Source organism: Pelophylax lessonae (assembly GCF_965119305.1).
Source record: "Pelophylax lessonae genome assembly, chromosome: 3".
Classification (NCBI taxonomy): domain Eukaryota; kingdom Metazoa; phylum Chordata; class Amphibia; order Anura; family Ranidae; genus Pelophylax; species Pelophylax lessonae.
This window is the reverse complement of record NC_138770.1, coordinates 70156393-70183428: the sequence shown is the minus strand read 5'-3', so window position 1 is coordinate 70183428 and position 27036 is coordinate 70156393. Positions and strand designations below refer to the sequence as shown.

The 27036-nt window shown below is 45.6% G+C and overlaps 1 protein-coding gene across 2 annotated transcripts in view; it reads right to left on the bottom strand.

Annotated features, from left to right (window-relative positions):
- Positions 1–26053, bottom strand: part of LOC309549331 (fucolectin-like) — a 90750-nt gene extending 64697 nt beyond the window's left edge. Inside the window, exons 1-2 of one of the 2 annotated variants that reach the window (XM_082249529.1) lie at positions 25969–26053; positions 22314–22611 (exon numbers count right to left, since the gene is read on the bottom strand). In XM_082249529.1, the coding sequence (XP_082105655.1) occupies positions 22314–22611; positions 25969–26032 (362 nt within the window). In that variant the 5' untranslated portion in view covers positions 26033–26053. Of the gene's footprint in view, positions 1–22313; positions 22612–25959 lie in introns of both variants that reach the window. The other variant, XM_082249528.1, reaches the window with a different exon arrangement.
- Between the last annotated feature and the right edge of the window lie 983 nt (positions 26054–27036).

Below are 27036 nucleotides of genomic sequence, written 5' to 3'. Positions count from 1 at the left end.
ACACTACGGTCCCCTTACACTTAACACTTTCCCTACAGAAACTAGATTATTAAATCTAACTATAGTGGAAAATAGTACCCTAACTACACTAGATATCCCTTTCCTCACACTAATAATTGCTAAATGACACTTTGAAGCAGAAGTAACAGAACTGCTTCCACTCTCTTCCACAGCCCTGTATTAAAATGGTAGAGATTTGGCGGGGCTATCTTATATACTGGGGGGGCGTATACACTAATGATTGGCCTCTGGACCCCCTAGTCACTCCAATCACATTCCTAGCAACCTCCTGCCCCCTCAATTGGCTTTTACTGATGGTTCTGGTCCAATCACGAGCTTTTAAAGCCCAGTTCCTGTCCCATTGCATTTTGGTCGGTTCTGGTTGCCGAATTCCGAACTTTTTCAGCAAAAAGTTTGGAATTCGGCCGAACCTCGAACAGTCAATGTTCGGGTCGAACCGATGGTCGACCTGAACCGTTCGATCATCCCTAGTCCCATGTTGATAGGGACAAGGGCCTCTTCCCGACAACCCTGGGCTGTGATTGTTGGGGCCTGTGGGTAGGGGCTTATCAGAATCTGGAAGCCCCCTTTAACAAGGGGACCCCCAGATCCTGGCACTCCTATGTAAATGGGTATCAGGTACATAGTACCCCTACCAATTCACCCAAAAAAGTGTCAAAAAGTAAGAACCACAGGAAACAGTTTTGACAAGTTCTTTTGTTAAAAAAAAGAATAAAAAAATAAAGTCCCTCAATGTAAATCCATTGCCAATCACGATGCCCGCCAGACCCGAAAAATAGAAAAAATAAAAGATGCTTCGCCTCTTGGGAGGCATCCCGCCGTCTGCCCCATCTGCGCTTTGACAGTTCTTATATAGGCAAGGGGTGGGGCCTGGCTACGTCACCTGGTGACTTCACGTGACGTCAGAAGAGGGCGGTATAACCAAGTGATGTAGCCAGATGGCCCCACCCCTTGCCTATATAAGAACTGTAAAAGCTCAAATCGGGCAGGTGGCGGGACGCCTCCCAATAGGCAGAAGCGTTTTTTTAATTTTTCTATTTTTTTGTGATTGACAATGAATTTTTAATCTAGGGATACTATTTTTTTATTTTTTAACAAAATACTTGTGAAAAACTGTTTCCTGTGTTTCTTACTTTTTTACAGTTTTTTGGGGAATGGGTAGGGGGTGGGACCTGGGGGCCCACTTGTTAAAGGGGGCTTCCAGATTCTGATAAGCCCCCCATCTTTAGACCCCGACAACCACAGTCCAGGGTTGTTGGGAAGAGGCCCTTGTCCCCATCAACACGGGGACCCCACCATCAACATGGGGACCCCACCCCCCCCACTCAAAAGCACCCACCCCCCCATCATGAGGGCATGTGGCCTGGCATGATTCAGGAGAGGGGCGCTCGTTCGACCCCCCCTTTCCTGACCTGCCAGGTTACATGCTCGGATAAGAGTCTGATATGGAATTTCGGGGGGACCCCACGCGTTTTTTTTTTTGGCATGGGGTTCCCCTTAAAATCCATACCAGGCACTATGCAGTTTTTCCTTTTTTTCTTTTTTTTTTAGCTGTTTTGCCGGGAGCCGACAATACATTACAGCCCTGAGCAAGTTTAAATTACATTTGTTCCTTTAGAAATGTCAGTATTGCTGCAGCAGGCTCCATACATCGTACAGATGCGCCACTTTACAGGCACATTAAGGAGACCCCCCCAGGCATGATATTTAATGGAATTTTTAATTGTTATTGTTTCACTTTAAGCATCATTAAAATCACTGCTCCTTGAAAAACAATTGTTTTCAATTAGTTTTTTGCATTGATACATGTCCCTCAGGGCAGTACCCAGGTCCCCATACACTTTTTATGGCAATAACTTGCATATAAACCTTTAAAATTAGGACTTTTGATTTTTCATGTTCCTGTCCCATAGACTTTATTAGAGTTCACATGTTCACTAGAACTTTTTCTCTGTTCGAGATGTTCTGGATGTTCTGTTCAGATGTTCGGCCCATCCCTACTTGATAGTTCTTAATGGCACTACTATTGCCATTAAATGCAGTGTTATATGGGAAAAACATTATTGGGGGAAGGGGGGGGACGCCAAGTTTTACCGCACCAGGTGACACCAACTCTGGTAACGCCACCGCCCACCCCTCCCCTCCTCCTGCCCAACCACAGAAGCCTTTGTATTGTGTGAAATCATTTCCATTGGGAAGCAGAGGGGAGGAGTGGGCATAGTTGCTCTCTGTGCTTCTCTCCTCTCTCACAGACTCGATTATGGAGTGTATCCTCCGGAAGAGCCATAAATCTGCCCATAGGTGTGCTGAGTGTGCCTGACCACGCCCTAAACAACTCATACACATTAGCATTATCGTTCCTTTGTTTTTGCGTGTGTTTGTTTGTTTTAAGATTTGGGGAGCACACCCTAATGCAATAGGCTGTGCACACTGTGACATAAGGAAAGGGGAAGTCGTCGAGGGGCAATATATTTCTCCTCACTTTCTGTCCTATGTATGGGATTAGTGGAATCCAGACCAGGTTTTCGAGGTAACTTTGGGTCTTAGTAGTCCAATTCAGATTTTGTGTCTCTCACCTGGATTGTTAATTTCTTAATTGATGGTCCAGATGAGATAAAAAGGAAGGCTGGAGCATAATGTTGCTCTTGGCCTTGGACTCAGGAAGCCAAAACCTGAGAGAGCTACTGATCTTAAGTTTGCTCTATGAGAGAAAGAAAAGGTTTGCATTTTGTCTATTCTGTTGGTGACTGAGAGAAGCCCTTCACCTGTGAGAAACCTAAATTGTTTAGTTAGTGCCTGGTTGGCAAGGGTTTATTTTCTGTTTTGTTTTATTTTCATGCAACCTTATTAATAAAACTGGCTACAAAGTCAGCTTTTAAAAAAAGTTGTCTTTGTACTGCCTTTTTCCCAGGGAAGGTGATCCCCACTTGAGCTGTTCCCCCACAACACCGGCTATGAACCAGTTGGATATAATTATAGCGATAAGCCCATGATGTGGCAGTCAGCTATTAGGACTTAAAGTGGTTGTAAAGGCAGAAGGTTTTTTATCTTAATGCATTCAATGCTTTAGGATAAAAAATTCCTTCTGTGTGCAAAAGCCCCCCCAGCACCCCCTAATACTTACCTGAGCCCAACTCGATTCAGCAGTGTTGTATGAGAGACTCAGCTTTCCTGGACCCTCCCTCCTCATTGGCCTAGATGGCAATAAAGCACCATTGGCTCCCGATGCTGTCAAAGTCAGTGAGCCAATGAGGAGAGACAGGGGGCTGGGTCCGGACCGCGGCTCCATGTCTATATGGACACAGGGAGCTGCGGCTTGGGAGCCCCCTTAGCAATCTGTTTCCTGTGGGGGCACTCAACAGGAGGGAGAGGCCAGGAGCGCCAAAGAGGGACCAGAAAAGAGTAAGATTTTGCCTGTTCTGTGCAAAACCAACTGCAAAGAGGAGGTAAGTATAACATGTTTATTATTAAAAAAAAAAAAAAAAAAAAAAACAAGACTATAGTATCACGCAGTGTTACTAAACCCACAACTGTAAAATCAGTCTATTTATGCAGGAAAGCATGTTTGTTTTACTCAGTGTGGAACCTAAGGAGTTAATCCTCTGCATTGTGTAAAAAAGCTGTTTGATCCTGTATGCACAAATCCTCCCCTTCTTGCATTGTTTCCATAACATGTCCGGATAAGACATAGTTACTAGAGTCAGTCTGCACATGCTCAGTTTGGTGTGTAATGCTAGAGAGTTTTTCTTTTGTTGGGAGAGTGCATGTGATCAGCACAGGGCCAATCATTACTGTCCAGACAGAGGGCCAGGGGTCCTGCATCCTGATAGGAAAGTCAGTGCAATATAAAAACTCCTCCTACAAGCTTTACCCAGACACTGATAGAAGTCATATGATTGCTATATACTGCTGATGAGATAAGGTATTTAGTAGTTTATATTTACTACAATAATTGCATTTCCATATTCTGTGTACTGTGGGTGACCGGATACAGTGACTGCAGGGGCCTGGGTTTAGTAACACTTTAACTCATGGTGTGCCTGCACTACTTTTTACAAAGTTGCTGAATTTGTGGACTTCAGCATTTAAGTGGAACTTTAGTCATAACTAAACTCCTGCTAGATCACTTCAGGCTGGGTGCTTTTTCATGTATAGCTATATAAAACATAAACAATACGTGTCTATAGTGTTTAAAATCCAGTAATGCACAATCTCACCCTGCTCTATGCTTCTTCAGTTGCTCTCTATTTTTAGGCACTGTGCTGAATTTATAGAGATCTATCTGCTGACAACCTAAAGATTTACTGCTGTTTAGCTTCAGCAAAATGGCAGCCTCCAACAAGAAGAGACTGTAACAATGCTGGAAGCATACATTAATTTTGGTAGAATAATTATTAATGTAGAATGTATGTTCCTTGCTGAAGAACATTTATTTTTATCAAGTTGTTATAGGTAAAATTCAACTTTAAGTAATGAGAAAGTTATCAAAGCCCCATAACAGAAATGCAAAAACTGCTCTGGACCATAAGGTGTACAGTATATTGGAGTAAGAGTAGAGTTGAGCAGACACCTGGATGTCCGTGTTCGGCGGGTTTGGCCGAACCTGAAAAAAAAGTCTGGGTCCGTGTCCCGGACTTTTGCCGAACTTTTCCCGGACACCGAACCCCATTGAAGTCAATGGGGACCCGAACTGTCAGGCACTAAAATGGCGCTAAAACACCAATGGAAAGGGCTAGAGTGCTGCAAATGGCAGCAAAACGTAGTTAAGAGCATGGCAAGTGCTCTGCAAACAAATGTGGATAGGGAAATAACTTAAAACAACAACAAAAAAAAAAGAAAAATAAAACAATGTTCTTCATCTCTGAAGGACGAGGCCCATATGGAGTAGGAGGGAGGTTGAGGTAGTGGTGGATGTGGCGGTGTCATAGGCGTGCGCACAGGGTGTGCCGGGTGTACCTGGGCACACACTAATCACCTAGGGCACATTAGCATTATCGCTCTGTTTGCCAGTGAGGAGATGGGAAAGATCTCCCTCGGACCTGCTCTGCTCTATTTCACTTTGCCAGCAGGGAGAGTAATATATCGGGGCCATGTACATGTAGGCAAACACATGCATGTGTATTTAAACTTTGGGGTGCACACCCTAATGCAATAGGCTGCACACACCTATGGGCGGTGTAGGTGGAAGCGGCGGTGGAGGAGGACCAGGGCCGGATTAAGAGCATCATGGGCTTGGTGCTGAGGATTTTGAAGGGCCTTAAGGGCCGTGCCTTGGTATGCACCCAGAGGAGGAAGGGTGCAGCCATGCATGCCTAATTCAACATGGGATGTTGTCTCTGAAGCCCATAAACACATCATTGAATCGGCAACTGTCCCTCCTTGTCTGGCCTTCGTGCTGTGTGGGGAGGTTCTGAGGGAGCTGCCTGGGGAAGCGAGCATAGAAGCCAGACTTCTGTGTTTACAAGTGACAGAAGAGCGGTAACAGTGAATATGGCCAACCCGGGGCCTATATTAAGGTAGGGGCCTGGAGCTGCAGCTCCAATAGCCCCTATGTTAATCTGGCCCTGAGGAGGACGAGGTAGCCAACACTGCTTTTTTTCAGAAATTTTAAATGAGGGTACACCCCAAAAGAGTGAGAAAGAGCAAAAATAGAACAATGGCTGGGTAAGGTCGGTACCACCAACTTCAGCCCAGCCAGGGGTAAAAGACAGCAGGCAGTTTTAAAACTTGCCTGTTTGGGGGAAAAACCCCACACCGCGCAGGAGTTGGGGAGGGTCATTGAACAACAGACCGATGAGTGGTTGCTGCCAGTGAGCCTCAAGCCCGGCCTGGTGGTGTGCGATAATGGGCGAAATCTCGTAGCAGCTATGGGCATAGGCGGTTTGACACACATCCCTTGCCTTGCGCATGTGCTGAATTTGGTGCTGCAAAGGTTCCTTAAAAATTACCCCGATATGTCAGAGCTGCTGCAGAAAGTGTGGGCCGTCTGTGCGCACTTTCAGCGTTCTCACCCTGCTGCTGCTCGCCTGTCAGTGCTGCAGCGTAACTTCGGCCTTCCCGCTCACCGCCTCTTATGTGACGTGCCCACAAGGTGGAACTCCACCTTGCACATGCTGGCCAGACTGTGCGAGCAGCAGCAGGCCATAGTGGAGTTTCAGCTGCAGCACGCACGCGTGAGTCGCTCTGCGGAACAGCACCACTTCACCACCAAAAACTGGGCCTCCATGCGAGACCTGTGTGCCTTGTTGCGCTGTTTCGAGTACTCCACCAACATGGCCAGTGCCGATGACGCCGTTCTCAGCGTTACTATCCCACTTCTATGCCTCCTTGAAAAAACTATTCAGGAGATGATGGAAGAGGATGTGGCACAGGAGGAGGAGGAGGAAGAGGGATAATTTCCAAGGCTTTCAGGGCAGTCATTCACAACTGGCTCCGAGGGTGGGTTCCTGCACCCACAAACACCAGGTACACAATTGTCCAGCAAGGGCACTGTTCTGGAGGATGCCGAGGTGGAGGATGAGGAGGAGGAGAAACCATGTTCACAGCAGAGTGGCACCCAGAGCAGCTCATGGCCATCACTGGTGCGTGGCTGGGGGGATACAGAGGACACAGACGATACACCTCCCACAGAGGACAACTTTTTGTTGCCTCTGGGCAGCCTGGCACACATGAGCGATTACATGCTGCACTGTCTATGCAACGACCGCCGATTTTCCAACATTATAAATTGTGCTGATTACTGGGTGGCCATGCTGCTGGATCCCCATTACAAGGACAACATACCGTCCTTAATTCCCTCACTGGAGCGTGATCGGAAGATGCGTGAGTACAAGGTGGCATTACCACCTGACAGCGGGGGCACAGTGGTAGCACAAGGCGAAGGCAGAGGAGGAGGAAGAGGTAGCCAACGCAGCCGGGGCACCGCCAGCACCTCAGAAGGCAGGGTTAGCATGGCCAAAATGTGGAAAAGCTTTGTCAGCACGCCGCAACAACCAGCACCACCAGCTGATATGGATCGTCTTAGCAGGAGGCAGCATTTCACCAACATGGTGGAGCAGTATGTGTGCACATGCCTAGAAGTACTGAATGATGGGTCTGCCCCCTTCAACTTCTGGGTCTCCAAATTGGGCATATGGGCTGAGCTTGCCCTTTATGCCTTGGAGGTGCTGGCCTGCCCTGCAGTCAGTGTATTATCTGAACGTGTATTTAGCACGTTATCACAGACAAGCGCAGCTGCCTGTCCAGAGCAAATGTGGACAAGCTCACGTTTCATTAAAATGAACCAGGCATGGATCCCACAGGACTTGTCCATACCTTGTGCAGAATAGATATGTATACCGGCCCTACCCAGCCATTGTTGTATTTTTGATCTTTCTCACTCTTTTGGGGTGTACCCTAATTTAAAAAAAAAATGAAATTAAATCAAAACCAGTGTTGGCTGCCTCGTCCTCCTCCACCGCCGCTGCTTTCACCTACACTGCCACATCAACCGCCACCTCAACCTCCTACTCCGTATGGACCTCGTCCTCCTACATCAAGATTATTATTATTTTTTTTATGTATTTTATGTTATTGTAAGTTATTTCCCTATCCACATTTGTTTGCAGAACACTTACCATGCTCTTAACAACATTTTGCTGCCATTTGCAGCCCTCTAGCCCTTTCCATTACTTTTTTAGAGCCATTTTAGTGCTCAAAAGTTTGGGTCCCCATTGACTTCAATGGGGTTCGGGTTTAGGGTCAAGTTCGGGTCACGAACTCAAACTGTTTTGTGAAGTTCGGCCGAACCCGTCGAACCCGAACATCCAGGTGTCCGCTCAACTCTACTCATTAATGTTGCCTATGTCAGTATTTGTGACTACTCCCCTCTACCCCCCCCCCCCCCCACCCTTCATTACCAATTCCAGGGTTGAAGTCGGGTGGCACAGAGGAGAAGAAGAGGATTACTTACAGTCAGATACAAGTTCAGTCATAAATAACTTGGGAACGCTAGATACTGGATCCAAATCTTACTACCTATGTTATATACTATTCTTGTACCGCCTACGTCTCAAATTGTTCTTTAGATTGTTATGTCTCTCGCAGATTTCTGTTTGAATCAAGGGACTACCCCTACCTCTATCTACTCTTTGTGCTACGTCCACACCCCAAACTAAATGAGGCTGCTTGCACGGCAGCCGTGTGTAGTGTGTTAGTGAAGATAAGGCAGGGTAGTAAATGGATTGTGTGTTCAGTGAGTTTAGTGCAGTCAGTGTAGTGTAGTATGGTGAATAACACAGTGTAGTGGTGACACTGAAATGTTGGTGTGTACAACACGTCTGTGTCACCCCACTGATCCCATTTTTTCATTGATATATATATATATATATATATATATATATATATATATATATATATATACATATATATATATATATATATATATATATATATATATATATATATATATATATATATTATTATTTTTTTTTGCAGCAGCAGCAGCATCGGGTCCTGTCACTGCATTATTAGTACTCCCCACTCTGTGTCGCCGGTGCTATTCCTTTTGCGTCAGCAGTGTTTTTTTTGTTTCTATTTGTTTGTGGTGCAGCAGCACTAAAAATATTTAGGGCATTGCTGTCCCCCCTTCTGCATCGCAGCTGTTCCTCTTTCTGCATCGGCAGTGGTTTCCTTTTATTATTTAGGGCAATTACTGTCCCCTCTTCTGCATCGCAGATGTTCCTCTTTCTGGGTCAGCTGTGCTTTCCTTTTTTTTCCACAGCAGCACTAAAAATATTAAGGGCATAATTGCTCTTCCTCCATTCTGCACTGTAGGAATTCCTCCTCTGTGTTAGCAGTGGTTCCCTTTTTTTTTGTTGTTGCCTTTCTTAATTTTTTCTTATTAAAAAAAAAAACAATAAAATGGTTTATAGTGCACCAAGCACAAAAGCATTGCCCCCAATTTCCATCCCACACTGTATAATAAAGTTATAACCCCCCCCCCCCCCCAAAAAAAAAAAAACAATAATAAAACAGGTTAAAGTGTTTTTTTAAATTTTTGTTTTTCTAATTTTTAACAGCAGGGCCCGTTCCTGCACCCAGCAAGAGTAACTGTGAGGGGTTACAGTGTTCAGACACCACTAATGCTAGGCATACAGTTTGGGCCGAGCATAAGTTTGGCCTGAACATCGCCCATTCATGTACTCACCTAACACCTGAACTTTCACGGCTCTTAGCGGGATGTTCGCCCGCCGAGCACACAGTCAATAGGTTGTTAAGGCTTCCCTGATGAGAGCTGAATTTAAAAAAATAATTGCAAAAAAAAGTGTAAATTAAAAAAAAGAGTAAAAACTGCTCGGGGGGACCCTTTGGGTCTGGTATGGCTTTTAAGGGGAACCCCATAACATGATTAGGAAAAAAACAGCATCCCCCCCCCAAAAAAAAAAATCTCTACCAGACCTTTGGGTCTGGTATAGATTTTAAGGGGAACTCCACGCAAAAATAAAACAAAATGGCATGGGGTCCTCAAAATCCATATCAGATCCCCATCCGAACATGCAGCCTGGCAGGCCAGGAAAGCGAGGGATGAGTGAGTAGCCCCCCTCCTGAACCATACCAGGCCGCTTGCCCTCAACATGAGAAGGGTGCTTTGGGATGCCCCGCAAAGTACCATGTCCCCATTAGGGATGATCGAACTTTTCAAAAGTTCGGTTCGACCAGAACACCCGAACTTCCCGAAAGTTTGGCCCGGATTTCAGAACCCCATCGAAATCAATGAGACCCGAACATCGGTAATCAAAAAACACCATTTTGAAGCCCTAAAACCCAATAAATGCCCCTAAAAAGTGCCTAGGGTTCTGGGTCATGCCCCAGGGACTATTAATCACACAAAAAAAAGTTCTTAAAAATTGTCATTTTTGATAGAGAGCCAATTATTGTAAAAATTATTGGTGTTTTTTTGGGCATTTTTTGGGCGTCTTTGGAGGCAGGCATAACATCTGTACTTCTGTGTAGGGGTATATATACACACACACATGTATGTATGTATAGGTGTGAAAGTAGCAGAAATCTATGCTTGCGCTAATGAAATAATTAACAGGCATATGTCTCTGCTCCTATCACACCTATATATATGTATGTGTATAAATACATATAAGTGTGTGTGTGTATATATACCCCTATACAGAATTTCAGATGTTTTGCCTGCCTCCAAAGACCCCCCAAAAATGCCCCAAAAAAACGCCTGCTGCAAAAACACACCTGGGCGTTTTTGTAGCTGGGTTTTTTTGGGCATTTTTTGGGTGTATGTGTATATATACATACATGTGTGTGTGTGTGTGTGTGTGTATATATACCCCTACACAGAAGTTCAGATGTCATGCCTGACTCCAAACATGTCCTCAAAAAAGCCCTGTAAACGCCTGCAACAAAAAGCCGGGTGACAGGGGAGAAGCCACTATCCGGTTCTATAAGTGTTCTAAAAGAAACAATCTTTTCTCTATAGCGGTCACCCTGACATGGAAGGGTTTTGTCACCCTGCCATAGCAGTCAGAGTCAGTTAACCCTACACTACACTACGGTCCCCTTACACTTAACACTTTCCCTACAGAAACTAGATTATTAAATCTAACTATAGTGGAAAATAGTACCCTAACTACACTAGATATCCCTTTCCTCACACTAATAATTGCTAAATGACACTTTGAAGCAGAAGTAACAGAACTGCTTCCACTCTCTTCCACCGCCCTGTATTAAAATGGTAGAGATTTGGTGGGGCTATCTTATATACTGGGGGGGCGTATACACTAATGATTGGCCTCTGGACCCCCTAGTCACTCCAATCACATTCCTAGCAACCTCCTGCCCCCTCAATTGGCTTTTACTGATGGTTCTGGTCCAATCACGAGCTTTTAAAGCCCAGTTCCTGTCCCATTGCATTTTGGTCGGTTCTGGTTGCCGAATTCCGAACTTTTTCAGCAAAAAGTTTGGAATTCGGCCGAACCTCGAACAGTCAATGTTCGGGTCGAACCAATGGTCGACCTGAACCGTTCGATCATCCCTAGTCCCATGTTGATAGGGACAAGGGCCTCTTCCCGACAACCCTGGGCTGTGATTGTTGGGGCCTGTGGGTAGGGGCTTATCAGAATCTGGAAGCCCCCTTTAACAAGGGGACCCCCAGATCCTGGCACTCCTATATAAATGGGTATCAGGTACATAGTACCCCTACCAATTCACCCAAAAAAGTGTCAAAAAGTAAGAACCACAGGAAACAGTTTTGACAAGTTCTTTTGTTAAAAAAAATAATAAAAAAATAAAGTCCCTCAATGTAAATCCATTGCCAATCACGATGCCCGCCGGACCCGAAAAATAGAAAAAATAAAAGATGCTTCGCCTCTTGGGAGGCATCCCGCCGTCTGCCCCATCTGCGCTTTGACAGTTCTTATATAGGCAAGGGGTGGGGCCTGGCTACGTCACCTGGTCACCTGGTGACTTCACGTGACGTCAGAAGAGGGCGGTATAACCGAGTGATGTAGCCAGATGGCCCCACCCCTTGCCTATATAAGAACTTTAAAAGCTCAAATCGGGCAGGTGGCGGGACGCCTCCCAATAGGCAGAAGCGTTTTTTTAATTTTTCTATTTTTTTGTGATTGACAATGAATTTTTAATCTAGGGATACTATTTTTTATTTTTTAACAAAATACTTGTGAAAAACTGTTTCCTGTGTTTCTTAATTTTTTACAGTTTTTTGGGGAATGGGTAGGGGGTGGGACCTGGGGGCCCACTTGTTAAAGGGGGCTTCCAGATTCTGATAAGCCCCCCATCTTTAGACCCCGACAACCACAGTCCAGGGTTGTTGGGAAGAGGCCCTTGTCCCCATCAACACGGGGACCCCACCCCCCCCCACTCAAAAGCACCCACCCCCCCATCATGAGGGCATGTGGCCTGGCATGATTCAGGAGAGGGGCGCTCGTTCGACCCCCCCTTTCCTGACCTGCCAGGTTACATGCTCGGATAAGAGTCTGATATGGAATTTCGGGGGGACCCCACGCGTTTTTTTTTGGCATGGGGTTCCCCTTAAAATCCATACCAGGCACTATGCAGTTTTTCCTTTTTTTCTTTTTTTTTTAGCTGTTTTGCCGGGAGCCGACAATACATTACAGCCCTGAGCAAGTTTAAATTACATTTGTTCCTTTAGAAATGTCAGTATTGCTGCAGCAGGCTCCATACATCGTACAGATGCGCCACTTTACAGGCACATTAAGGAGACCCCCCCAGGCATGATATTTAATGGAATTTTTCATTGTTATTGTTTCACTTTAAGCATCATTAAAATCACTGCTCCTTGAAAAACAATTGTTTTCAATTAGTTTTTTGCATTGATACATGTCCCTCAGGGCAGTACCCAGGTCCCCATACACTTTTTATGGCAATAACTTGCATATAAACCTTTAAAATTAGGACTTTTGATTTTTCATGTTCCTGTCCCATAGACTTTATTAGAGTTCACATGTTCACTAGAACTTTTTCTCTGTTCGAGATGTTCTGGATGTTCTGTTCAGATGTTCGGCCCATCCCTACTTGATAGTTCTTAATGGCACTACTATTGCCATTAAATGCAGTGTTATATGAGAAAAACATTATTGGGGGGGGGGGTGACACCAACTCTGGTAACGCCACCGCCCACCCCTCCCCTCCTCCTGCCCAACCACAGAAGCCTTTGTATTGTGTGAAATCATTTCCATTGGGAAGCAGAGGGGAGGAGTGGGCATAGTTGCTCTCTGTGCTTCTCTCCTCTCTCACAGACTCGATTATGGAGTGTATCCTCCGGAAGAGCCATAAATCTGCCCATAGGTGTGCTGAGTGTGCCTGACCACGCCCTAAACAACTCATACACATTAGCATTATCGTTCCTTTGTTTTTGCGTGTGTTCGTTTGTTTTAAGATTTGGGGAGCACACCCTAATGCAATAGGCTGTGCACACTGTGACATAAGGAAAGGGGAAGTCGTCGAGGGGCAATATATTTCTCCTCACTTTCTGTCCTATGTATGGGATTAGTGGAATCCAGACCAGGTTTTCGAGGTAACTTTGGGTCTTAGTAGTCCAGTTCAGATTTTGTGTCTCTCACCTGGATTGTTAAAGCGGAGTTCCACCCTGGATTTTTTTTTTTTTTTTTTAATACCCCCGGGACAGTCAGGGCTAGTGCATTCCACAATGGCTAGCCTCTGATCTGTCCCGGGTTGCACTTACCTGCAAGACGAAATACTTACCTTGCAAACGTCTTGTCCAGCGCTGCCATCTCAGATGTGGGCAGCTTGAAGCCAGCGCGTCCTCTTCGGCGTCTTCTTCCGCCTTCTGTGGTCCCACGATGCTCTGCGCCGGCCCCGACGTCACTTCCGGGTCGCGCGCGTCACCCCTCCACAGCTTCTGGGCATGCCCAGAAGCTGTTTAGAAGGGGATGACGCGCGCGACCCGGAACTGACGTCGGGGCCGGTGCAGGCGCAATGATTCCTGGGAGCTATGACGTCCAGCTCCCAGGAATCATTGCAGAGCCAGGAAGTGACGACGGGCCGCGGCCGAGGAAGGAGGAAGAAGGAAGTAAGGTAAGTATATTTTCTTCGCTACGAGGTAAGTAAAAAAAAAAAAAATATGCGATTATCCATTTCTTTTTCAGGTGACCCGGAGCGAGAAGATGGAGGTAAGTATAAAAATAGGGTGGAACTCCACTTTAATTTCTTAATTGATGGTCCAGATGAGATAAAAAGGAAGGCTGGAGCATAATGTTGCTCTTGGCCTTGGACTCAGGAAGCCAAAACCTGAGAGAGCTACTGATCTTAAGTTTGCTGTATGAGAGAAAGAAAAGGTTTGCATTTTGTCTATTCTGTTGGTGACTGAGAGAAGCCCTTCACCTGTGAGAAACCTAAATTGTTTAGTTAGTGCCTGGTTGGCAAGGGTTTATTTTCTGTTTTGTTTTATTTTCATGCAACCTTATTAATAAAACTGGCTACAAAGTCAGCTTTTAAAAAAAGTTGTCTTTGTACTGCCTTTTTCCCAAGGAAGGTGATCCCCACTTGAGCTGTTCCCCCACAACACCGGCTATGAACCAGTTGGATATAATTATAGCGATAAGCCCATGATGTGGCAGTCAGCTATTAGGACTTAAAGTGGTTGTAAAGGCAGAAGGTTTTTTATCTTAATGCATTCAATGCTTTAGGATAAAAAATTCCTTCTGTGTGCAAAAGCCCCCCCAGCACCCCCTAATACTTACCTGAGCCCAACTCGATTCAGCAGTGTTGTATGAGAGACTCAGCTTTCCTGGACCCTCCCTCCTCATTGGCCTAGATGGCAATAAAGCACCATTGGCTCCCGATGCTGTCAAAGTCAGTGAGCCAATGAGGAGAGACAGGGGGCTGGGTCCGGACCGCGGCTCCATGTCTATATGGACACAGGGAGCTGCGACTTGGGAGCCCCCTTAGCAATCTGTTTCCTGTGGGGGCACTCAACAGGAGGGAGGGGCCAGGAGCGCCAAAGAGGGACCAGAAAAGAGTAAGATTTTGCCTGTTCTGTGCAAAACCAACTGCAAAGAGGAGGTAAGTATAACATGTTTATTATTAAAAAAAAAAAAAAAAAAAAAAACAAGACTATAGTATCACGCAGTGTTACTAAACCCACAACTGTAAAATCAGTCTATTTATGCAGGAAAGCATGTTTGTTTTACTCAGTGTGGAACCTAAGGAGTTAATCCTCTGCATTGTGTAAAAAAGCTGTTTGATCCTGTATGCACAAATCCTCCCCTTCTTGCATTGTTTCCATAACATGTCCGGATAAGAAATAGTTACTAGAGTCAGTCTGCACATGCTCAGTTTGGTGTGTAATGCTAGAGAGTTTTTCTTTTGTTGGGAGAGTGCATGTGATCAGCACAGGGCCAATCATTACTGTCCAGACAGAGGGCCAGGGGTCCTGCATCCTGATAGGAAAGTCAGTGCAATATAAAAACTCATCCTGCAAGCTTTACCCAGACACTGATAGAAGTCATACGATTGCTATATACTGCTGATGAGATAAGGTATTTAGTAGTTTATATTTACTACAATAATTGCATTTCCATGTTCTGTGTACTGTGGGAGACCGGATACAGTGACTGCAGGGGCCTGGGTTTAGTAACACTTTAACTCATGGTGTGCCTGCACTACTTTTTACAAAGTTGCTGAATTTGTGGACTTCAGCATTTAAGTGGAACTTTAGTCATAACTAAACTCCTGCTAGATCACTTCAGGCTGGGTGCTTTTTCATGTATAGCTATGTAAAACATAAACAATACGTGTCTATAGTGTTTAAAATCCAGTAATACACAATCTCACCCTGCTCTACGCTTCTTCAGTTGCTCTCTATTTTTAGGCACTGTGCTGAATTTATAGAGATCTATCTGCTGACAACCTAAAGATTTACTGCTGTTTAGCTTCAGCAAAATGGCAGCCTCCAACAAGAAGAGACTGTAACAATGCTGGAAGCATACATTAATTTTGGTAGAATAATCATTAATGTAGAATGTATGTTCCTTGCTGAAGAACATTTATTTTTATCAAGTTGTTATAGGTAAAATTCAACTTTAAGTAATGAGAAAGTTATCAAAGCCCCATAACAGAAATGCAAAAACTGCTCTGGTCCATAAGGTGTACAGTATATTGGAGTAAGAGTAGAGTTGAGCAGACACCTGGATGTCCGTGTTCGGCGGGTTCGGCTGAACCTGAAAAAAAAGTCTGGGTTCGTGTCCCGGACTTTTGCCGAACTTTTCCCGGACACCGAACCCCATTGAAGTCAATGGGGACCCGAACTTTCAGGCACTAAAATGGCTCTAAAACACCAATGGAAAGGGCTAGAGTGCTGCAAATGGCAGCAAAACGTAGTTAAGAGCATGGCAAGTGCTCTGCAAACAAATGTGGATAGGGAAATAACTTAAAACAACAACAAAAAAAAAAGAAAAATAAAACAATGTTCTTCATCTCTGAAGGACGAGGCCCATATGGAGTAGGAGGGAGGTTGAGGTAGTGGTGGATGTGGCGGTGTCATAGGCGTGCGCACAGGGTGTGCCGGGTGTACCTGGGCACACACTAATCACCTAGGGCACATTAGCATTATCGCTCTGTTTGCCAGTGAGGAGATGGGAAAGATCTCCCTCGGACCTGCTCTGCTCTATTTCACTTTGCCAGCAGGGAGAGTAATATATCGGGGCCATGTACATGTAGGCAAACACATGCATGTGTATTTAAACTTTGGGGTGCACACCCTAATGCAATAGGCTGCACACACCTATGGGCGGTGTAGGTGGAAGCGGCGGTGGAGGAGGACCAGGGCCGGATTAAGAGCATCATGGGCTTGGTGCTGAGGATTTTGAAGGGCCTTAAGGGCCGTGCCTTGGTATGCACCCAGAGGAGGAAGGGTGCAGCCATGCATGCCTAATTCAACATGGGATGTTGTCTCTGAAGCCCATAAACACATCATTGCATCGGCAACTGTCCCTCCTTGTCTGGCCTTCGTGCTGTGTGGGGAGGTTCTGAGGGAGCTGCCTGGGGAAGCGAGCATAGAAGCCAGACTTCTGTGTTTACAAGTGACAGAAGAGCGGTAACAGTGAATATGGCCAACCCGGGGCCTATATTAAGGTAGGGGCCTGGAGCTGCAGCTCCAATAGCCCCTATGTTAATCTGGCCCTGAGGAGGACGAGGTAGCCAACACTGCTTTTTTTCAGAAATTTTAAATGAGGGTACACCCCAAAAGAGTGAGAAAGAGCAAAAATAGAACAATGGCTGGGTAAGGTCGGTATCCATCGCTATTCTGCACAAGGTACAGAAAAGTCCCGCGGGATCCATGCCTGGTTCATTTTAATGAACGTGAGCTTGTCCACATTGTCTCTGGACAGGCGGCTGCGCTTGTCTGTGATAACGCCCCCAGCCGTGCTAAATACCCGTTCAGATAATACACTGGCTGCAGGGCACGCCAGCACCTCCAAGGCGTAAAGGGCAAGCTCAGGCCATGTGCCCAATTTGGAGACCCAGAAGTTTAAGGGGGTAGACCCGTCATTCACTACATGTAGGCGTGTGCACACATACTGCTCCACCATGTTGGTGAAATGCTGCCTCCTGCTAAGACGTTCCATATGAGCTGCTGGTGCTGCTGTTTGTTGTGGCGTGCTGACAAAGCTTTTCCACATTTCGGCCATGCTAACCCTGCCTTCTGAGGTGCTGGCGGTGCCCTGGATGCGTTGGCGACCTCTTCCTCCTCCTCTGCCTTGTGCTTCCACTGTGGCCCCGCTGTCAGGTGGGCATGCCAGCAGCATCGCGTCTACCAGCGTGCGCTTGTACTCGCGCATCTTGCGATCACGCTCCAGTGAGTGAATTAAGGACGGTACGCTGTCCTTGTAACGGGGATCCAGCAGCGTGGCCACCCAGTAATCAGCACAAGTTAGAATGTGGGCAACTCGGCGGTCGTTGTGGAGACACTGCAGCATGTAATCGCTCATGTGTGCCAGGCTGCCCAGAGGCAACGAAAGGCTGTCCTCTCTGGGAGGTGTATCGTCTGTGTCCTCTGTATCCCCCCAGCCATGCACCAGTGATGGCCATGAGCTGGCCTGGGTGCCACCCTGCTGTGAACATGGTTCCATCTCCTCCTCCATCTCCTCCTCCTCATCCTCCTCATCCTCCAGAACTGTGCCCCTGCTGGACAATTGTGTCCCTGGCGTTTGTGTGTACAGGAAACCACCCTCGGAACCCCTTGCGAATGACTGCCCTGAAAGCCTGGGAAATGTTACCTCTTCATCCTCCTCCTCCTCCTCATCCTGTGCCACATCCTCTTCCATCATTGCCCGAATTGTTTTTTCAAGGAGGCATAGAAGTGGGATAGTTAAGCTGACAACGGCGTCTCGCATGGAGGCCCAGTTATTGGTGGTGAAGTGGTGCTGTTCCGCAGAGCGACTCACAGCTGAAACTCCACTATGGCCTGCTGCTGCTCGCACAGTCTTTCCAGCATGTGCAAGGTGGAGTTCCACCTTGTGGGCACGTCACATATGAGGCGGTGAGCAGGAAGGCCGAAGTTACGCTGCAGCGCTGACAGGCGAGCAGCAGCAGGGTGAGAACGCCGAAAGTGCGCACAGACGGCCCGCACTTTCTGCAGCAGCTCTGACATATCGAGGTAGATTTTAAGGAACCTCTGCACCACCAAATTCAGCACATGCGCCAGGCAAGGGATGTGCGTCAAACCGGCTAGGCCCAGAGCTGCTATGAGATTTTGCCCGTTATCGCACACCACCAGGCCGGGCTTGAGGCTCGCTGGCAGCAACCACTCATTTGTCTGCTGTTCCATGATCCTCCACAACTCCTGCACGGTGTGTGGTTTTTTCCCCCAAACAGGCAAGTTTTAAAACTGCCTGCTGTCGTTTACCCCTGGCCGTGCTGAAGTTGGTGGTGAAGGTGTTATGCTGACCGGATGAGGAGGCGGTAGAGGATGAGGAAGCGGAGTAGGAGGAGTTAGGAACAGGAGGCAAACTGAAGCGCCCTGCAATCCTCGGTGGTGGAAGGACATGTGCCAAATTGCTATCCGCCTCTGCATTTACCCAGTGTGCCGTTAGGGAGATATAACGCCCCTGACCGTGCTTACTGGTCCACGTATCGGTAGTTAGGTGGACCTTGGCACAGATGGCATTGCAGTGCACACCTGATTTTTTCCCCCACTTGGTTGTGCAGGGAAGGGTTGGCTTGCCTGGAAAAGTAGTGGCGGCTGGGCACAACGTATTGTGGGACAGCCACCGACATAAGGTTTTTAAAACTGTGCGTCTCCACCAGACAGAATGATAGCATTTCAAAGGCCAAGAATTTTTAAATGCTGGCATTCAGGGCCAGGGATCGCGGGTGGCTAGGGGGGTACTTCCTCTTCCTCTCAAGTGTTTGGGAGATGGAAAGCTGAACGCTTCCACGGGACATTGTGGAGATGGTTGCTGACAGATCGTCTGTTTGCGGGGTGGCAGGTGCCGGTATCACTACAGATGTGAATGGAGCGGCCAAGACTGCAGCAGAAGAGGAAGCAGGATGAGCCAGAGACGTTTCTTGGTTTTGAAGGTGTCTACTCCACTGCAGCTCGTGCTTTGCACTTAGATGCCTGATCATGCAGGTTGTGCTCAGGTTGAGAAGGTTTATGCCTCGCTTCAGGCTCTGATTGCACAGGGTGCAAACCACTCGTGTCCTGTCATCAGCACATTTTCTAAAGAACTTCCACGCTAGAGAACTCCTTTGAGCTGGCTTTGCTGCGCTCGTTCCCATGCTGCGTTGGGCAGTAGCAGGCGTAGTGTCTAGGGCACGGCCGCTCCGCTTCTGCACCCTGCTCCCTCTTCTGCTGTGCTGGTGGCTCTGTGCGACCATCGCCTCTTCCTCCAAACTACTCAGGTCACCTGCATGACCTTCATTCCATGTGGGGTCAAGGACCTCATCATCCTCCACATCATCTTCCACCCAGTCTTCACCCCTGCCCTCCTTGTCGGTCTCCACAATTCTGAACGCCGCAGCAGTTGGCACCTGCGTTTCGTCATCATCGGAGACGTGCTGCGATGGTCCTTGCATGTACTCATCTTGAGAAATAAGTGGTTGGGCATCGCTGCACTCAATCTCTTCCACTTCTGGGGCAGGGCTAGGTGGATGGCCCTGGGAAACCCTGCTGACAGAGTCCTCAAAAAGAAGAAGAGACTGCTGTATGGCTTGGGGCTCAGACTGCTTGCCTGATTTGCAAGGGGGTGAGGTGAAAGACGGTTGGACATCGGCTGCAGGTGCCAAGTCTGACCTTTCTGCAGTAGACTGGGTGGGAGACAATGTGAAGGAACTGGAGGCACTGTCAGCAGCAAACCAATCTACTATCGCCTCTACTTCTTCTGGCCTCATCACTTCTAGAGGCGTATGATGCCCTACCAAATACTGATGCAGGTTCTGTCGCCTACTCACACTTGAGGAAGGTGTTTCACTTGTGCGTGTAGCTGGCACAGATCGACCACGTCCTCTCCTTGCAACAAGAGCTCTACCAGCAGCACCACGACCCAGGCCACGGCCCCCTATTTGACGGTCTCTTCATATTTCTGTAATTTATGATCTTGCCCTAGAAAGGTGTTTATTGAATAGCGGAACAAAACAACAACAGTATCGCACGGGTGGGTCTCACAGTCAAATATGCAAACTATGCCGCAATTTAATGTTTTTTACCCCAAAAGGGTGTATATTGAATAGCGGAATAGGAAAAATTTTATAATACGGTGTATCTCACACGTACAAACACAGACTAGGCCCCGATTACAATTTTTTGTACCCTAAAGGCAGGATGAGGAAGAGGAGTAGGAGGAGTTGGGAACAGGAGGCAAACTGAAGCGCCCTGCAATCCTCGGCGGTAGAAGGAGATGCGCCAAACTAATTTAAAAAGGTGTATCTCACATGTACCGATACAGACTATCCCGCAATTTAATTTTTTACACTCAAACAGGGTGTATATTGAATAGCGGAATAGGAGAAATTTTACAAAACGGTGTATCTCACACGTACAAACACAAACTAGGCCCCGATTACATTTTTTTGTACCCTAAAGGCAGGATGAGGAGTAGGAGGAGTTCGGAACAGGCAGGAGGCAGACTGAAGCACCCTCAAATCCTCGGCAGTATGAGATGCGCCCAAAAAATTGGAAAGGTATATCTCACACGTACCGACACAGACTATCCCGCAATTTAATTGTTTATACCCAAAGGTTTTTATTGAATAGCGGAATAGAAAATATTATCAAAAAAAATGTGTATGTATCTCACACGTACAGACCCAGACTAGGCCCCAATTACTATTTTTTTGTACCCCCAAAGGCAGGATGAGGAGTAGGAGGAGTTCGGAACAGGCAGCACCCTCAAATCCTCGGAAGTATGAGATGCACCCCAAAAATTGGAAAGGTGTATCTCACACGTACCGACACAGACTATCCCACAATTTAATTGTTTATACCCAAAGGTTTTTATCGAATAGCGGAATAGAAAATATTATCAAAAAAAAAGGTGTATGTATCTCACACGTACAGAACCAGACTAGGCCCCAATTACTATTTTTTGTACCCCCAAAGGCAGGATGAGGAGTAGGAGGAGTTCGGAACAGGCAGCAACCTCAAATCCTCGGAAGTATGAGATGCACCCCAAAAATTGGAAAGGTGTATCTCACAGGTACCAACACAGACTATCCCGCAATTTAATTGTTTATACCCCAAGGTTTTTATTGAATAGCGGAATAGAAAATATGATATAAAGTTGGTGTGATTTATCAATAGCACATGTGAACAGCAGTGTCTTATATCATTCAGCTCTGCTGCAGGCTATGGGGGGGGGGGGAAATTCCCCTTTTAAGTTTGTAATTTTTGACTAGATTAGTACAGACTATGCCACAATTTAATTTTTTTTTAACCCAAGGGTGTATATTGAATAGTGGAATAGAAAAAAGTGTATAACCTTTGAAATCACTCAATAATAGCTCATGTGAACACAGCAGTGTATTATCACAGTCAGCACAGCAGCACTGAAGGAAAAACGCTGCACACAGTGACTGATAGAAAATACTTTTCTCCCTCCTCCTTAGTGGGCAAAAAGATTGTGTTCACTGTACCCCACACACAGCAAAATCGATGTGGACCACTGACACCTGCCTATCTCCAGCCTCTCCCTAAAAGGATTGATAAGATCGGTCACTGCAAACCCCCCCCACACAGCAAAATCGATTGTAGAACACTGACCCTAAAAATCAGCAGCCTCGCCCTAAAATGCCCTATAACTCGCCCTGCCTAAAACACTCCGACCTGTCCCTCAATTCTATTCGGACACAAATGATTTTTGCCTGTCTGTCCCTAATCAGCAGCCAGCACGTATGATGTGTGCTCTGTCCCTGAACTACAGCATAATGACGCAGTGGCGCTCCGTCTCGAACTTATAAAGACTTGGTCACATGCTTCAGATGGCCAATCACAGCTACTAATACATTTGTAGGCATGGCTGGGATGGCTTAAGGCACACCAGTTAAACGCTTGTTGATTGGCTGTTGAAAGCCTGCCATGAAAAGCGCGCCAATGCATACAAAACCCGGAAATAAAATGACCGAACACAGATTTTTACCCGAACATACAGTAAAGTTTTCGGGTCCGTGTTCGGGTAACAAAAATCCAATTATTCGGTACGAACACGAATAATACAGTCCGTGTTCGCTCAACCCTAAGTAAGAGCTGCAGTGGTTAAAGGGGAATAATATGCAAACATCATCCTTACCTGGGGTTATGGTTTCCGTTGTCACTCAGAGAGTTTCCAATGAGAATTTCCGCACCGTTTATTCTATAACCATAATCAACTCTGTTAGTGATGGAGATGTAGGCAATTTTGTACGATTTCAGCAGGTCCACCCTCCACCATGGAGACAGTTCATTGTGTGTATGTGAGCAGGAACCGTGGTAAAAGTCTGGATCCTGGTTACCATCTATTGCATTTATAGCTGCTGACAGGAAGCCAAAGTTTTGATCATTTATAATTGAGGACTGAGTTGCTCGACCTTGAAGGGCAACATTCCGATCTGTCAATGTGAAAGTAGAATTACATATTACTTAAAGCAGAACTTTACTTATTACAAGTTGATAAAAAAAAAAAAAAAACGTTCTTTAGCAAGGAACATACATTCCACATTTATAATTATGCTACCAAAATTGGTGTGTGCTGTAAATTGCCTACTGTATTACTCCTGTTTCTTCTTGCTGGAGGCTGCCATTTTTCTGAAGACCAGAGCCCCTGAGCAGCATTAAATCTTAAAGCAAAACTAAACCTATCGATTTAATGGTTTAAAAAAAAAGTTATTCTTGGAATGCCGAAATTGCTAACTGTCATATTTGCTTGTGTCCTCAACCAAACTGTCAAACCATCAAATGGCTGGTATCATAACTAATCACATGTGCAGCTCCATGGCAGTTGCAGATTAAACAGAAGCAGCTTCATTGGCTGTAAGGGATAGGAGGGTTTAATTCCGCTTTAAGGCTGTCAGCAGATCAGCCTCTACAAACTCTGCAGTGCCTAAAAATGTCTACAAATAGAGAGTAACTGAGCATGTGCAGAGCAGGTTTAGGTGTTACTGGAATTTAACTTCTTCCCGACCGCCCGCCGCAGATGTACTGCGGCAGGCTGGCTCCTACAGGCAAATCGACGTACATGTACGGTGCTCGCTCTGGGGAGTCTAGGGGGCTCGTCAGTGGGGAAGCCAGTGCATGTGTCAGGCTGCTCAAATTGCCACCTGACACCCGCAATCGTTCCCCGCTGAGAGAGAAGGACGGTTGGCTGATGTAAACACAGCTGATCGTCTTTCTCCCTGCAATGATCACAGAGCTCATGTGATCTTGCTATATAAGATCACATGTCCCTATGATCATCTGACAAGCCCAACCCCCCCACAGTTAGAATCACTTCCCTAGGGTCACATTTAACCCCTTGATCACCTGTACTGTTAACCCCTTCCCTGCCAGTGTCATTATTACAGTAACAGTGCATATTTTTAGCACTGATTACTGTAGTAATGTCACTGGTCCCCCCAAAAGTGTAAAAAATGTCAGTTAGGGGTCCGATCTGTCTGCCGCAATGTCGCAGTCCCGCAAGAAAATCAGATTGCCGCCATTACTAGTAAAAAAAAAAAACAATAAAAATGACATAAATCTTTCCCTTAATTAGTAGACGCAATAGCGCAAACCAATCAAAATACGCTTATTGCGATTTTTTTTTTTTTTTACCAAAAATATGTAGCAGAAAACAAATTGGCCAAAAATGTTAAAAAAATTTGATTTTACCACTACTTTTCATTTTGGCCACTACTTCATACTAGACCTCTCTGCGGCCTTTGATACTGTTGACTATCCTCCTATCCTCTCCTCCTCAAAAAATCCACTCTTTGTTTTTGAGCCTCTGCTCTCTCCTGGTTCTCCCCCTACCTATCACAAAGCTCCTTCAGTGTTACCTATAACTCTGTCTCCTCCTCTCCACTTCCTCTTTCTGAAGGGGTCCCCCCAAGTTTTTGTCTTTGGACCCCTCCTCTTCTCCATCTGCACCTCCTCCTTTGGTCTCTTGATGAACTCCCATGGCTTTCAGTATCATTTTTATGCTGATGACACCCAAATCTATCTGTCTACTTCTCACTTCACTTCTTCAGTCTCCTTTCGCATTACTAACTTACTAACTGACATATCATCATGGATGTCACACCACTTCCTCAAACTCAAGCTTTCTAAAACTGAGCTTATAATATTTCCTCCTGTTCATGCCCCCTCCCCTGACTTCTCCATCAAGATCAATAATACCACTATCAGTCCCTCCCCTCATGCCAGGGTGCTGGGTGTAATTTTGGACCACTAAGCAACCCATTTACTCCCTTGGTATTTCTCGCCTCCTCATAGGCCTACCTCTTCAAAGGCTATCCCCTCTTCAGTCTATCATGAGTACTGCTGCCAGACTATACCACCTTACCAACCATTCAGTGTACTGGCTTCCCATTGCCCAATGAAAAAATATTCAAAACTTTAACAATAGCATACAAAGTCATTTACATCTCAGTGAGTGAGTGAGCACCGAGCTACATCACCAACCTTGTCTCCAAATATCATGCAAACCCTCCTCTGCTAATAACCAATTATTTTATTTCTCCCATCAGTTCATCCCTCATAGTTCATAGATCTCATAAATCTGTGAAGGCCTGCCTGAGTGGATACTTGACGAAAGAGTGGCCCTTACATCCTCTTCTGGAGTCCCCCAACCGCCGTTTTTCACTCTTTCACTCCTCTGAGCACCCCTCGGAAAGTCCACTATAGACACACACAGCGCAATTTGGCCACGCCCTTGCTCCCTCTTCACATGATTTGAATGACAGCAGGAGCCGAAGAGAGTGTCCTGCTGCACACAGGACAACGCTGGATTGAGAGAGTACTCAGGATTATAGTTCTTTTCCTGTTCTTGCACGTGGAATGTCTACATATATGGATCTCTGCTGCTGAAGGAGATTCCATTATCTGCTGGGGCCAATTTAATCCTAGAGTACAGGATAACCACAAGCATTTTGATTACTTGTTTCTGGTAAGCAGCCACTCTTTTTTTTTTTATCACGGTGGGGTCGCATGCAGCACTTGATATTGCAAGTTGCCTTTATTCACTCTTCATTAAAGAATCACCAGTTGGACTTCACTTTGAAATTTATTTTGTACATTATATTGCTCATTAGGGATTTCCTGAGCTATTTGTGCCCGTTTTTGGTTTATGGCACTAATGATGGTTGTCCATGCAGTTTTGTAGTACTTGTTTTACTTTTGCAATGAATATATTTTTTTGATATCATTTTCGTTTATAATCTTTCAATGACTTTCATTGTCATAATTTATTATGTCTTTTGATTCATATTTCATTTGAGCGCACTAGTCTATTTGCACTCATAGTTATTGCCTTTTTTATTCCACCAGCCCCTTCCTATTAGATTCATAAGCTCCCATGAGCAGGGCCCTCCTAACCCTCTTGTATTGAAATGTATTGTTGCCGTATGGCCTCCCTTTTATTGGAAATCGCTGTGCAAACTGTTGGAGCTATATAACTATTATATAGTAATACTAATAATAATTTATCTAAGCATTTACCTTTCTTTCTGTCTACCTATAATTTATCTCATATTGATGATTATTGGCATCTATATATTCAGTAGATACAGATCTATCTATCTATCTATCTATCTATCTATCTATCTATCTATCTATCTATCTATCTATCTATCTATCTATCTATCTATCTATCTATCTATCTGCCATCATTTATATTTGGCTTACACAGGATAAATAAAATATTACAATTTAATGTCAGCCTAATATAAGACATATAACGTTCTATACAAACAGTCAGGGAAAACAGTTCTTACACTGAGCAGAAACCCCACAGAGGATCCACAAGAAGGCGGCAGTGTGTAGAAATATCATTCTCATGATTTAGAAATTCACCTAAAGGAAAATGTAGGGAAAATAAACAAAATGTTATCTTGCCACAATACAATATTAGGTAAAGCATAAAACTGAATGTTTTTGTTGTTTGATTTTAGAGCTCTCAGGTTTGTGTAGACTTAAAGCGGAGTTCCGGGCACAGATGTCATTTTTTAATGAACATACCCCCGGGACAGTCAGGGTTAGCACATTCCACAATGGCTAGCCTCTGATCTGTCCCGGTTCGCACTTACCTTTTAGAAGAAATACTTACTTATAAAATTTCTTCCACAGCGTTTCCATCTCTCTTGTGGGCAGCTGAAGCCGGCGCGGTCCTCTTCTGCGTCTTCTTCCGCGTCTTCTTGTCCCAGAATGCGCTGCACCGGCCCCTTTCGTCACTTCCTGTGCGACGCCGCATTCCTAAACAGCTTCTGGGCATGCCCAGAAGCTGTTTAGCAGGGGAATGCGGCATCGCCCGGAAGTGACGAGCGGGGCCGGTGCCGTCGCATTGATTCCTGGGAGCGATGACGTTCAGCTCCCAGGAATCATTGCAGCGCAGGAAGTGACGGGGTGAGCCGCGGCTCCGAGGGAGGAAGTACCCTGAGGTGAGTATTTACGATCGTCAATTACAAGGTGAGTTTTTAAAAAAAAAAAATCTAACTATCCAATTCCTTTTCACGTTAGGCTGAACTAGCGGACGGGCACAAAAAAAAAATATTGTTTTTGTGCCCGGAACTCCGCTTTAACCACTAAAACTCAATTAATGTAAAGCATAGGTATATTGGAGGTGGACTTGCTCTTTTATTTTTGAAAGATAAACTTTAATTGGCCATTATAGTGTATGTAAAACTGAAAATGTGTGTTTTTAGTTTTCATTAGGGCAAGGAAGCATTAACACCTGTGTCAATTCATTTTTTGCTGTTGGGGTCACATTGGTGAGATTTCCCTTTAACTCTGATCCCAGAGTGAGAAGTTGGAAAATACGCTCCCAGATAGCGATGTGCTGGGCG